This window comes from Numenius arquata, chromosome 14, assembly GCF_964106895.1.
Source record: "Numenius arquata chromosome 14, bNumArq3.hap1.1, whole genome shotgun sequence".
Taxonomy (NCBI): Eukaryota; Metazoa; Chordata; class Aves; order Charadriiformes; family Scolopacidae; genus Numenius; species Numenius arquata.
Window position 1 is genome coordinate 6,926,562 of NC_133589.1, and position 14,028 is coordinate 6,940,589.

Below are 14,028 nucleotides of genomic sequence, written 5' to 3' on the forward strand. Positions count from 1 at the left end.
GTTGTGGGTTTTTTGGGAGGAAAAGGTAGCTCGTGTGTCACACTGGGGGCTGGGACCGAGGCCCCTCACTCCTCCTGCTTTTTGGAAAATTGCACCCCTGGATATTTTATTGCAGGATTTTTAAATACAAAAGGCCTTACATTTGGTTAACCCCAAGCGCGGGTGCCACAGCACTGACTTTACTTACATTATAAGGAATGCAGAGGATGTTTGGAGCCCTCCCCCTGCCCCGTTTCCTCCAGCAAGCCCTGCCGCCGGGCCAAGACAAATATTGGTAGTAAACTATTGAACTTCCCTGGTCCCGATGCTCCCCGGCGCTCACAGAGCAGCGCCTGTTCTCCCCCCTTCCCTGGGCAGGGGCCAGGCTGGGGAGGCGCAGATGTGTCCCCATGCTGGGGACAGACGGGGCAGAGGAACGCTGCTGTGTGGCGGTGGGAGCTGGAAGGTGTGTGGCCAAGCGTGTGACAAGCGTGCGGTGAGCGTGCAGCGTGCTCTGCGGAGCTGAAGCAGCTGCGGGGCTGCATCCAGCTCATCCTGCCCTGTGTCCATGGCATCCCTCGCCCCAGCCTGGGCATCAGGTGGGCTTGGTGGCAGAGAAAGGGGAGATCATCAGCCCCGAAGGGCCAGTACGGTGGCTTGCGTGGTGTCTCTCCCACCCTGTGTGGGCTTTATTTGGCTCTTCAAGTCTAAATATAGCACCCTGTAAGTCTAAATACAGCACCCGTGATCCCTGTCTGCAGGGCTCGGGGGGAGGACCGGGAACTGCATTCTTGCTGGCCCATGGTGTAGGTCACTGGCTTTCCCATCCCATGTTAGACACCTCGGCAAACAGCTGGCTTTCTGTGGGGCTGTGGGTTATTTATTGACCTGCTGGGGACTGCATCCCGTCCCCAAAAATCAGGCTCTCAGGGCAGGGTTGGTGCTGGGCCCATGGGAAGCGGATTGCAGCAGGCAGGAAGGAGCTGTAGGATGTGGGATTTGGTCCATGGTCCTACAACAGTGTCCCCCAGGTCCCACACAGCCCTTGCACGGGTCCTGCAGCAGGGCCATGTGGCTCACAGGGTGAAAACCAGGAGTTAAGAGCTTGAGCAATCTCAACCCTTGAGGAAAATACCTTTCCTTCCCTGGGTGAGTGGCTGAGAGCCCTGCGTGTAACAGGGTGAATAGTGTTCTCTGGGGAGGGAGCGGTGCTCGGTGCATTGCACGAGGCCCTGGTGCTCCCTGGTGTATCACACAAAGAGCCCCCACCTTCTCGAGGGGGATTTCCCTCAGCATCGGTGGTGCCAGGCTAGTCGCTGTGGGAGTGCAAAGCTGGTATGTCTGGATTCCTGCTAGTGACCCAGGGTTATTAAAGGCACCGAATGGGGCCAGCATTAATGAATGATTTGGTGATTGCTCAAGGCTTGGCCCCGGCGAGAAGCTGAAGAGTCCAAAGGGCAGGTTGATACGGCATGGTCAGCAGTTTTATGGTGCGTGGCTCTGGCCAGAGCCTCCAGCTGCGAGCGGACGCAAGCTTGGTGTGCTTTGGGTCCTGCCCTGGGCTGGAGGCTCTGTTTTGGGTCCGTTGCCTGTCCTTGGAGCAGTGCTGAGGACGTTGAGATGTGCTGCCGTGGATGGCAGTTGTGTCCCTGATTTGGGGTACCGTAGAGCAGGGCATGTCTCTCCCTCTGGGGCTGCAAGCTCTCTGCTGCAGCATGATCTGGGAAGCTCATTCCCAGCATCTCCCACTGCCTTCCCATCGCCCGCAGCGATCCCTCTCCTCACCCACGGGGGGTCATGGTGAGCGTGGGAAGGACTCTTCCCCTTGTTCCAGCGGCTCGAGCTGTGGTTCCAGCCCTGCGCAGAGTGACTGATGCTCTTTGCCTCCTTTTCCCTCTCTCCTACCCACCAGAAAATAGATCCCTCTGAATCTGGTGCGATCCCTTTGCATCCAGAACAGAGATCCCCTGTTTCTCCTCTCGGACAAATCCCAGCCTGCCGGGATCCGTGCTGCTGCCCTGTGTTGTCCCAGAGCTGATCCCCTGGAGTAGGGGAGCTCGCCGGCATCCCGGCTGCGTGTTCGCTTGGCAGATCATGCTGGAAAAGTTGTCTCTCTTAAAGAAAACATATGCACGTGGCGGTTTCAGTCTCCTCCATCCTCCCTCCCTCCCTTGGTGTCTCTCCCTGGGCTGGCCCAGCTGCTCCCTGCTCCCAGCCAAGCCTGAGCTGCTGTTCCTGGCTCCAGCCCTGCCCTGGGGGAGAGCGGGGCTGCCTTCCCTGAGTCTGCTCAAATGCCAGCAAAGTGGGGGGGGGAAATGCTGCTTCTTGTGGTGGAGAAATTCCCCAGCTGTAGGATTGCTGAGGAATGGTAGGGACGGCTCAGCTGGTGGCATCGCTGCTGGGGGGAGGCGGGTGGGATCAGACAGACCCCACGGAGCTGGATGTCCCCACACCATCCAGCTGCCCTCGTCCCGGGGATGTGGCTGTTGGGGACCCTCGCCAGGGTTGTCCCCTCTAGGGGCGCATGGTCCTCACCAGGACGTGGCCCTGGCTGCAGCCCCTCTCCTGAGAGGCTCCTTTGTGCTCAGGGATTTCCATAATGCGGCGGCCGGAGCTGTGGCACCGTGTCAGGGATTTCGGAGAGGGGCAAATCTAGGCTTACCCCTTTGTCTTAGGGCATCAGCAGCTGATGAGGTCGGGCTCTAATTTCTCTGGCAACAAATTGCTTAAAGGTGAAACACCGGTGGGAGGCTGTAAGTGAAACACTTTTCCCATCACCCCGTTCCGGTGTGGGGTGCCCGGTGTGGGACAGGAGCTGTGCTGTCCTGTGGGGCAGCTCAGCCTGGCAGGCACTGTCACCGCGGGCTGGAGATCAGGCGTCCTCCCCACCCTTCACATCCTTCCTGCCCTTGTTTTCTCCTGCCCGGCAGTTTCTTGGGATAATAACCTTTTGTCGTGTCTGGGGCTGTGGCTGAGGTCCGGCTCTGCGGCAGGGTGCTGGCGTGGCCACCCGGCTCTCCCACGGGGTTTGCATCCCATAGTGCCTGCAAGGGAACTGAGTGAGGTGCACGGGCTTGGAGGAGACCTGGACACTTTGGTACAGGGCTCAGAGAGGGTGCATACCTCTTCTTCATGTCTCCTGCAGAGCCAGGGGACAGTGAGGGACCTCACTGACTTTTTTTTTGATTTTTTTTTTTTCTGATTGCTTTTGCGTTGCCCTGGAAAGGGCTGCTGAGGGTCACCAGTGATAAGCCACACCGTCCCCTCTGCTGTGTCTGACAAGGCTGCAGGGCTCAGGGTGAGTGTCCCTGAGGACAGTGAGTCCCTGCCGAGGCTCGGTGCCCACTGTGGCATTCTGTGGGCATCATCCTTCTCCTTGGCTGCTGGAAGGAGCCATCCTGTGGGCACGGGGTTTCCATTGAATGTTTAATCTGTTGGGCTGTGACCAAGGACAGATCAGGGACCTGGCATCACCCCGTCCAGCACAGCCAGCCCCTGACTCGGTGCTCCCATCCAGTGGAGCAGACCCGGCAGGGGCGGGAGACTCAACCACTGAAAATATCCAAATTACCATATCAGCTGCGGTTTGGCTGCGGGTCCTGCTGAGTACCCGTGGCTGGATGCTTTCCACTGCTAATTGGGATCGCTCGGCTGTCTCCTGGCTCGCCTGCCATCCTCGATGGCTCCCTTTGTGCTGCGTGTTGGCAGAGAAAGCGGCGGGATGCATCCAAAGGGCGCTGGGCGTGCGTGCCGATACAGCGCCGGCTCCTCCAGCAGCCCCCCCGGGCAGAGACACAGAGCCTGGCTGAGCCCCCCGGGCTGTCCTGAGGATGCTGGGGCAACAGCGCTGCAGCTGTTAGGGAAAACAGCACAAATCTTAATGTCTTTGGTCCTTGTAAAAAAACCACCCCCAACTTTTTTTTTTGATGCTTCTATCACTCAAACCCAGCTGGAGCAATTTAAGTAATTAGAGCAATTTGAATAATGGAAGCAATTTAAATAAGCTGCAAAAGCCCAGACTTCATGTTCGGGGCTGGCAGGAGAGGTGCCTGGCAGTTTGGGTTGGTGGAGGCATGAAGCTTTGACACGGAGGCGAGGGACGGTGCCACCACAGCACGGATTGTGTCGGCACCATCAGGAACCTGCAACACCCCTCTTCTCCTCCCCGTGATATTTAAGATAACTCTGCCCATTTCAGGGTGGTCACAGGCTTTGCCAAAAGGTATTTTGTGGCAGCTCAGTTGTGTTTGAGCCCCTCCTTGTCTCTGAGGGCAGCGATTGCTTTGGGTGCTGCCGCAGTCCCTGCTCATCCCTGGGGAGCACCCAAAACTTTCTCCTGGCTGTTGTGACATGGCTTCTGCCCAGGAGATGCTGTGTAGCAACAAGCTTGAAGAGCAAGTGTCAGTCAGGCTGTTGGGTCTGTAATGGAAGAATGAAGTGAGGTTTTTCTCTTGATGATTGGTGTCTGAGCCGAAACACCTCCTCAGCTAACAGGGTGGGTGGTAATTAGAGTTGTGGCTGTATAAAAATGGAAGCAGGTTGTTTACTGAGCTGGTCCTGCCCAAGGATTTATTCCTGGCCTGGCTGGTGGAAAACCTCTGAATTACCCACCTCTTTTGCAGGTGCTGGGGGGGTGTCGCCAGACAGGGCACCTTTGGGTGCTGGAACTGTCACCTTTCTCCCCAAACTCAGCTGCGGACAGGCACAGCCCGGCCCTGCGAGGAAGGGGAACATCTGCTTGTGTTTCGGTGGGCTTGGCGTCCCACCAGCCACTTCTGCCCTTCCCCCTCCTTTATTTATAGCATTTCACCAACATCTGGAGTTTGAGCCGATTCGGCGCTGGCTGACTCCGAGCCGGGGGACGGAGCTGGGTAAAACGTGTGCGGCCAGGGAGGCGGGGGGAGCCCCCAAGCCCTTCCCAGCAGCGTGTGGGGGGCCGTAGCATCCCAGCATGGAGCTGAGGACCATCCAGGGTTTGGGAAGCCCCAGGAGCATCCTCACTCTGATTTTCCCAGAGATGGATGGTGGGAGAGCAGCCGTGTCCTTGCCTTGTGGCACAGACCTGGGGGTGCTCTGCCTCCCCCCTTGCAGTGCTGCCAGCCAGAGGTCCCCCCTTTCTGGCTGGGTTTTGAGGCTCCTTTGACATTTGCCATCAGCAGTCAGCTCCCCCCCTTCCCCAAAGTGTCACCAAGGTCCTCCTGGCCGCGGGGGATGTAGGGCTACAATAGCCCCCTTTCTGGTGCTGCTTTATTGGGAAAATTTGAGTCATTCCTGGGGGAAGGGGAATGAAAACCAGCTCTGCTGTAGCAGGCGGCGGCTCCCTGGCACGGCAGTGAATGGAGGCAGTAATCCCTCTCCTGGCTGTGGCACGAGCCCAAAGCTTCCCCGGTTCTCACGGCAAGCAGGGCTGTGGGCACTGCCGGCAGCCACGGTGAGGGCTCCTGCTTCTCCCAGCTTTCGTCGTCTTTGTAGTGGGATTTCAAGTTTGGGATGTGGGGACCCCCCCTCCCCTTCCCAAATCAGGGCAATAAGCATCTGCTTAAAGTTAAGTGCATCCCTAAATCCGAGCAAAGACAGCAGCCTTTGAGCTTCCAACAAAACTGTAGTAATAATAGTGGCAATTAAAGCTTGCCTGCGGGTCAGCTCGGCTCCCAGTATAACCATTACTGCCAAGGGAGGGTGCCCATGTCAGGGTGGGTGTAAATGGGCTTCTTGTTCTGGCGGTGCTGTGGCCCTGGGCCCCCTTCCTGTGTGAGTTTTTCCCCCTGTTTGGCTCCTTCTCGGCTCCCAGCATTGCCCTTTGCTGCTCTGCCTGCTGGTGTTCGGGCTTTGGTCAGGATCCCGTGCTGCCGGAGCTGCCTGTCTCTTCCACAACTCCCAGAGGTTCCCGTGCATCCCTCCCCTGCATCCCTTGGTGCTCGCTGCCTGCAGCAGAGAAGCCAAAATGCAAGGGATGGAGAGGTCCTGATTGGAGGCAAAACAGCAGAGATGGACACCAGGGCCCTGAGCAGTGTCCCTTGTCCCTTCAGAACATCTCGGTGTCCCCAGGTGGTCACAGGGCAGGACAAGAGCCCAGTGTTCCCTAGCCCCTGCAGGCTCCACCAGTGGAGGTTTGCTTTGCAGGGAGCAGGTGAGCAAAGGAGCCATTTTCTGACTGAAAACACATGTGAAAGGAGAGGAAATGCCACGGGGAGCTGTCTTAAAAGAAAATATGTTAACAATGTAAATTAGACAGGAATGCTCCTGCCTGTGTTTTCTCCAGCTTGGCCGAGCAGAGGCGGAAAGGCTTGACGTGTCACAGGGTAATCCAGAGCCTGGAGCGCGTCCAGGCAGTGCAATTCCTGACAGCGGTGATTAGACCCTATTTGGCTGCCCCCAGGGATCGGCAAAGCCCACCAGGCTAGGCTGTGGAGGCGATGCTGGGAGCAGCCCCAAAACTGCTGGTGGGTGCAGAGTGTTCTGGGCAAGGTGGTCCCAGGCAGGATTGAGCCGATTACTTGACGAGCCCTGATTTCCAGTGATTACGTGCTGTGACGGGGCCAAAGAGGCCATCAACTCCTGTGGCAGATGAGCTTGGCTTGGTTTGAGCCAAATCCCTGTTCCGAGGGCTCGAGTGGTGCTAGAGGTCCCCTTCTCACAGTGCTGCTGTGGGACACTGCACACTTCCCGGCTGTGCCGAGAGCATCCCTTCAACCTTGGAGGAGGTTCAGGGGGTGAACCCCCTTTCTGAGGAGCACACAGCATCGTGGCTTTGGCGCGCTGGTCTGCAGGAGCTGCTCTGCCCCGTGGTGTGCCAGGACCTGCCAGGCTCCCACAGCAGATGGTACTGACCCAGCCTCGGCTGCTAGATTAGCTCCGTGTCGTGTGTGTGTGTCTGTCTGTCTAGACCAGGTTGCTCAAAGCCCCAACCAACCTGGTCTTGAACACCTCCATGGATGGGGTGTCCATATCAGCTCTTCTCCTCCTTTTCTCCTGGAGAGGCGGGTGTCCATGCTGGCATTGGTGTTTTATTCCTGAAATAAACCCCTAAAGGGTGACTCTCCAAAGTAGTTTAGCCCATTGCAGGGTGTGCGTTTGCTTGTGCCTTGTGAGGAGCTGCTGAGTGGAGAGGCTGGAGATGGTCCTGGGACTTGGCCGCCACCATCTGTGAGCATCCTGGGCAGGGAGGGACCCAGGGCTGCCCTGGCTGGGCGAGAGCTCACCGGGCTGGGCTGGCAGCGAATTTGCATCGTGCTCAAAAGCGTGTGCTAATGCCTGTGTGATGGAGGTCTTTTGAAAAGTCCTTTTTCATCCTTAGCCCTGCTCAAAGTCAGGCTGCAGGTGGTGGTTTGAAGGCAGGGATTGGGTGGTGGGCGGGAGCTGGAGGGAGCATGGGGGCAGCCCCATCCCAGAGCTGGAGCTTGGGATGCTCAGGGCCAGGTCTGTGACACTGATGGCCTCACGGGAGCCAGGGAGGGGCTTTTCTAGGGGCAGGTGGGTTTTGCTTGGACAACGGAGCACGGGGGGGTTGCCTTGCTGCTCCTCAAAATCCAGGAGGTGAGTTTGTTTCAGGAAACAGAAGGGACGGAAGTGCTGGCAGTTTGGTGCTTCTGCAAGTGGATTCTGCTTGCATGGAGGTTGGCAGCTACTAATTAATTGCATGGAAACCCCTCGTTAATCAGAGCCGGTGACATTTATGATATCGGCACCCTGGTGGAGTGTGCCTGAAACATCCAGGTGTACAAAATGGGAATGGTCCTGGGCACTTCAGGGGGCTGCAGAGGGGTGGCACAAAGCCTGTTCTGTGGCATCCCAGTGAGCTGGGGGGGGGGGGGGGAGTGTCCCTGGGGGACCCCAGCTCCCAGCAGCAGCACTGGAAACTCTAGGAAAAAAAAAAAATAAATCGGATGCTGCAAGAGTTGCAGTGAGATTATGAGAGCTGGTAACACCCAACCACTGTTTGGTTTGGGTTGTTTTTTGTTGTTTTTTTTTATTGAAAGTATTTCATTGTTATTTAATGTCTTGTTTGTGCATTTCTAAATGGACCAGCTTGAACAGTGTTTCCGAAAGTTTTTTCCTTCTAAAATGAGGATGATTTGCCGCAAGCAGCAGCTCCAGGGGTGGTGTGGCAATGCAGCTTATCGTCCAAGCAGCGTTTATCTGTACATACACACACACACGCGTACCTGTGGATGGGTATAGGCAGTTGATGCGCATAGGTGGACTATGCCATGCCTTTGCTTCTTAATCCAATTTATGAGATTAATGGCCACTGGTAGTATCTGGATACCTAGAAAAAAAAATAAAATGGCTTGCTTTTGCAATTATTTTTTTTCTTGCATGCAAACAGACAAAATACAAAAATACAGTTAATTTTTGTTGGCTTTCTAGTATACGTGTGAGTTTAACTTACTTGTACTAGCTTTTGTGCTCTTGGTGTGTGAAAGGGCAGCAAATCCTCCTCCTCCGGAGCAATTCCGAAGTGTTTCTGCGGGGCTTTTTTTCTGCAGGCAGTTGAGTGTCGGTGGGTTTCTGGGGAGCCCAGATATAACGTGCCACCGTTAGAGGGAACGCTTCGTCGCAGGGCTTGGGTTTCACAAAGGCAAAATCCCCCCGGGAGCTTAGGAAATATCTTCCCAGAACACAACCAGGGAAACGCTGGCACCGGTCAAAAAGAAAATAAATAGCAGAGCTGGCAAAGAGACGCAGCAGCTCCGTGTCAACAGAGCATGTAAGGCGAAGTGTTTGAGCATGTACTCAGGTCTGGGTGAAGCGAAGGGAGCGACGGTGTTTGCTTAATCCCAGAGAGGGGCTTTGCAGGGCTGTGGTCTAAGACCTGGTTTTTTTTTTTTTTCCAGTGGCCGAGGATTGCATTAGTTGAGAGGTTTAAGAGCCCTGAGAAAGCCCCGGATCATCTCTGCGGTGGGATAAGCAGTTTTGCCCGAGGATTTCTGCTCAGAACAGATGCTGAATTGGGATTATTTTATTTATTTATTTTAAAACAAAGGTCTTGAATTCCTTTCAGTTAAGGTCCTGGAATTCAAGATTTTGTGGTGCGAGCAGAGCAAGCCCGTGTAGGACACGGCACTGGTCACCACCCTCACAGCCAAAGGGATCCTGCAGATGAAGCTTTTCCCTTTGCAGTTTATTTGTTGAGTAATTTGATTTTACTGGCAGTCTCGGGGGATCCCCCGAAGGCGAAGGGGCTGGCCCTGCCATCGTGTCCCCATCCCCCCCCCGCAACCACCTACTGATCCCTGGGGATCCCCGTGCTGGGATGGCAGCTCCAGCGCGGCATTTTTAGGTGATTTTTCTTGGTGCTTTCACACCGCTGCCCAAGCTCTGACCCTGTAAAAACAGAGCGGGAGGAAAATTATTTCAAAAGGTCCTTTTTAAACCCCAAATAGGTGATCCCAGATGGGTTCCCCTCTGCTTGTGAGACATGCCCCCTTTTCCTAGCTGCACAGAGTCCCGTGCATCCTTTAAGGTCGCGCGGATCCGACCCTCTTTGGCCGGTTGAATCATTTCCTGTTTTCTTCGCTTTTTGAAGAACTCCAAGGCAAGCTGGAAATATTTGCAGATAGGGTGAACTAACTGCTCCGGGGCCATGGGAAAAATACAGGCGTGCTAAATCTGCGGAGGGAGAGGATGCGAGCACGGGGTTGTGGCTTTTACTTAGTTTTGTTGGTTTTTTTGTTAAAGCAGGTCCTGGCTTTTACTGAGCAGGTAGCTGAAGCGCTTTGGGGGCGCAGCAGCCATGGGGCTGTTTTGGCAGGAGCTGGGTTTTATTGATCGGTGGAGGTTGCACCGACTGGGCTCGAGGTTGCACTGATGATTTTTCCCTTTTAAGAACCCATCTGTGCAATGGGGTGTCGATGCCAAGAGCATCTCACTGGGCAAGTGCCTGTGAGTCTTTTTTCCCCAAAAAACTTGCCCTGGTAGCATCCATGTGCCCCACAAGCTCAGTTGCAGCGTGTGAGCAGTCACTAAGGCTTTTCTTGCAGCTCTATCATCACTTTTTTTTTTTTTAATAAAACAAACCTGCATTGCCAAGTTATTCTCTGTAAATGTTTGGCTACAGCTCATAGCTGGTCAGAACAAGCCTTGATGCCTGTGATGGGCGCTGCTGATGGCAGCTCTCATTTTTAAGTGCTCTTTGAAGAATTTGCTGCTCTGGCCCCAAGGAAGGAGTCTGGGTGCCCAATGTGTCCCTCCTGTGCCAGAGTGGTGGCCTTGTGGGCAGCTCTGATCTAGCGTCCAGCAGGGGCTGGTCATCTCGCATCCCTCTTTTCTTCCCAGGTGCTGAGATTGACCTGGTCCTGAGTCCCAATCCACCTCTGTCCCCACTGGGCATTTCAGCCATGGCCAAAATTCCCCCTGCTTTTTGCCCCAGGACTCTGGGACCGATCTCATGGCTCCCTGTCGGAGGATGCAAGTTGGGTGCACGTGGGTGCAAGCGGGAGCAGATGGGTGCAAGTGGGTGCAGCTTCAGCCCTTGCTTTGTTGGGGAGTGCTGAGGCTCGGCTCCGGAGAAGGCTTTGCTCTCACCTCCCAGCTTTGGGGTTCAGCGGGGCTGGGGTGCCACGGGGGGGGTTCAGGCTGTCAGCCCCACAGGGACTGTGTTTGGAAGAGCTCAATGTGAGGCAGCAAGCTGCAGAGGGAACAGAGGAGATGATTTGCTGTGGTCAGCCAGCCTGGGAAGATGTGGCCTTAAGTGATTGGGGGGGGGGAAATAGTGGCTTTTTTTTTTTTTGCATTTGCATTCCCAACAAAAGGGCCGCTCGGGGATGGAGGCTGCAGTCATGCCGGAGTCGTCCCCTGAACGCCTGCAACCCACCGTGAACCCCACCAGCTTGGGTATTTCATAAGCAGCTTGAGGAGAGCTGTGCTGGGATGTTTATTTACATCCTGTCGAGCCGGCGGGTGCCTGTGGGGTCGGAGCGAGCGCCGGATGGAGCAAGGGGGAGATTTCTCCTTGCAGTGAAGCCATTGCAGAGGGTCTCTGCCTTCCCTTGCCTCGTCTCCAGGTCCCACCCCATCTCCAGGTCTCATCCTGTTCCATTAAAGCCTGCAACAGGCATTCTGTGCTGGGGCCGGGTGGCCACAGTCACGGCTCATAGCATGGAGACACGTGCTCTCCATGGCATGAAGCGGGCATTTCTTGCTGGGATTATTTGGGTTTATCTCTTGTTATCTGCAGCCTCTGTCTCCTGCCAGCGGCAGCAGTGTCACCCTGGCTTGGGAGTGTTTGTGTCACCGATGGTGGCCGTGCTCGGTGTGGGTGACGGCTGATGCCCTGCGCCTGGGGATCCACTGGCCCTGAGCACTGCCAAGTGGGGAGCCCAGCTGGGGACAGGGACACACATGGAGTAATATTAGTGGTGTTTTGCCATTTGCCTAAATGTGGTGCGCGTGGGTACTGAGCGGGGAGCAGTGCCCTGTGGCTCTGCCGAGGGGGAAAGGTGGCAGAGCCATCCCCAGTGCGGCAGGTCCCCGAGGGCAACCGCGCTGTGTGTCCCTGCCTGGCGCTCCTCTGGAAAATCCCTTCTTTGAGGGGATGAAGGAGATGGGATCAGCCCCCAAAGTGACTTCGCTGTGGTGGCCCCAGCAGCTTGCTGGCAGTGCCCGGCAATTGGCTTGCCTGGACACTGTGACCTTCCTGCAGGTCACCACTGTCCCCACGGGGAGCCGGGAGATCAGCGAGCGCTGGTGAACTGATTCAGCTCTTTGCTTCCCTCCGTAGTTGCCCCACCATGACTTGCAGTGGCCAAAATTGCCTTGTGTCATTGCAAATGGAGTTATTCTCTGTCGTCATTGAGGCACGCGAAGACCCTGTGGGTAGTCTGACTCCACGGTGGCAATGGGAAACGTCCTTTGGCTTGTTTGGCTCTTGCTGTGCAGGGTCCTTGTGCTCCTTGGCATCGTCCCTGGGGTTCTCCACGTGAGTGGTGGCCAGGCCAGGTCTTCTAGGCATCAGCCATGGGTGCCCTCGGCTCCCACAGCTCTTCCTGGAGAGGAAGCAGCTTTTAAGCGATATTGAGGGTGTTTTGCAGAAATAACCCCAGGTGCTGCAAGTGCAAGGAGCTGCCAGCGCAGGCAGTTCCAGCGTGAAGCCCATATGACACGTAGGAGCCCTGGAGCTGTCTGAGGAGGGGAGAGGGCTCAGGCTTGGTATTTCATGGTACTTTTTGGCAAAGACTGGAATGTAGGGGGAATAGCTGCATGGGTTTTTAATTTGAAAGGAAAGGCTGTAAGAGACTTCACCATAAATATGATCTGAAAAAAATGTCTATTAGCAGGAGGGGAGCAGCATTTCCTTTAATGAGAGACTGAAACTCAGCCACAGGAGGTGTTTTCCTTAAACCACAGATGAAAATGAAAGCCTGTATCTCCAAGGCAGCTCTTGCTGGGGATGTGGTGCTGTGTCACGAGCCGGTGCTGCCCAGTGTGAGGGCTGGAAGGGGCTGTGCAGAGGCTGGTGGGGACAGCAGCATCCAAGGGACTGACATGGGTCCAGCAGACCTGGAGAAAAGCTGGTATTTGTTGCTTCCCCAGCTGCTCTGAGGGAGCCATAAAGCATTTTCCATTGGATGGGGGAATGCGCTAACCTTCTTATGTGCTCCTGTAGGATGAACGTGTACCGTTCATCCTACAAGAAGCTCAGCCTTTCTGAGCTGCGGGCAACCATCAGGTGGGGGGTTTATCACCCCGGCCCCCAGAGCCCCTCTGCTGGGAGGTGATCATGTGCAGGTGATGCCGATGTCACTGGGGCCAAGGGCATGGCACAGCCTTAAATAAATAACTAAGGTTAATGCAGTGTCTCGGTGGGCCTGTGTGCTTCGCCTGGGCTCTCGGGTTCGGTTCCTCTGTGGCCATGGGGCTTGGCATATGGGTGGACTTTATCTGGGCTGCTTCTGTTGAAGGAAATGCATTTTTTGTTTTGTTTTCATTTTTCTGGAAGGGTTTTGGACAATTGATTTTCTAAAATAGACTCAATGAGAGGAAATTCATTTGTTAAGCTGTCCCTGTTCAGGGGAACGGGAGGATGGGGTGCAGATACGGTGCTTCCTTGGTAGCTTTATTTACGATTGCATCTGCTTTAGAGCAAAACCAGACCTATAAATTAAATGTTTGTCCCCCCAACCCCTCCTCTGTTAATCAGGATTTAAACGGACAGAAGGAGCTGTGCCCACGTCTCTGCCACCTGAAGAAAGGTCCCAATGGCTACGGCTTCAACTTGCACAGCGAGAAGTCCCGGCCGGGGCAGTTCATCCGCTCAGTCGACCCCGACTCACCGGCCTCCAGAGCGGGGCTGCGGCCTCAGGACCGGCTGGTGGAGGTAATGACATGAGGGCTCAGCACTTCCCTTCCTGGAAAGCCTCTTGGGGTTTCCCGGGCACACGCCACACAGGGATTTTCAATCCTGGCCACCCTGGCAGGAGCGGCTGGGTCCTGTCCCCATCTCATAGGTGGGGAGAGGGACAGAAGAAGTGATGGGACCCTTGGGAAGCCTGAAGCTGAAACAAACCCCTGTCCTGTGACCTTTTCCATCAGATCTCTGCCATGTTCCTCCATAGTACAGAGCCATAAGATTGATGTGGGTGCTTAGGCGGTGGCTTTGTGGTCCTTGATCCTTTGGCAGCTCATTCAAAGCGGGTACTTGCAAGCACTGAAATCTAGATGACGCTGCTGGCTCCAGCTGGCACAGGGGAGGGTCGGAGCAGGTGAACTGCTGTCCCTGTGCCTGTCCGGGTGGTTCAGGGGTGGCAGCAGGAGCTTGTGGACAGATGGGGTGCTTGATGGGTGCCGATCTTCCCTCTGCAGCACAGCAAGCCCTGCACTTGGTGGCATTGCCTGACGCCACTTGTGCTGGAGCTGGATCTTCAGTGAAAGAGGTGTGGGGACACGTGGACCCGTCCCACCACCACTGCAGGGGACAAGGTGGCCTCCCACCCAGCTACCCTCCGGTCTGATGTCCTGCTGTGGGTGTAGGGACGTGTTGGTGCTGCCTGGCTGAGTTGATGCCTGCCAGGCAGGTGTTTGGAAAAAGAGGGGGAAAAGCGTTGCAGA

General features: G+C 55.6%; 1 protein-coding gene across 2 annotated transcripts in view; it reads left to right on the plus strand.

Moving 5' to 3' along the window:
* The window catches only part of NHERF2 (NHERF family PDZ scaffold protein 2), a 41,032-nt gene that overhangs the window by 14,929 nt on the left and 12,075 nt on the right, over positions 1–14,028 (plus strand). For both annotated transcript variants that reach the window (XM_074158299.1, XM_074158298.1), the window contains one exon: positions 13,121–13,297. In XM_074158299.1, the coding sequence (XP_074014400.1) occupies positions 13,121–13,297 (177 nt within the window). The remainder of the gene's footprint in view (positions 1–13,120; positions 13,298–14,028) is intronic.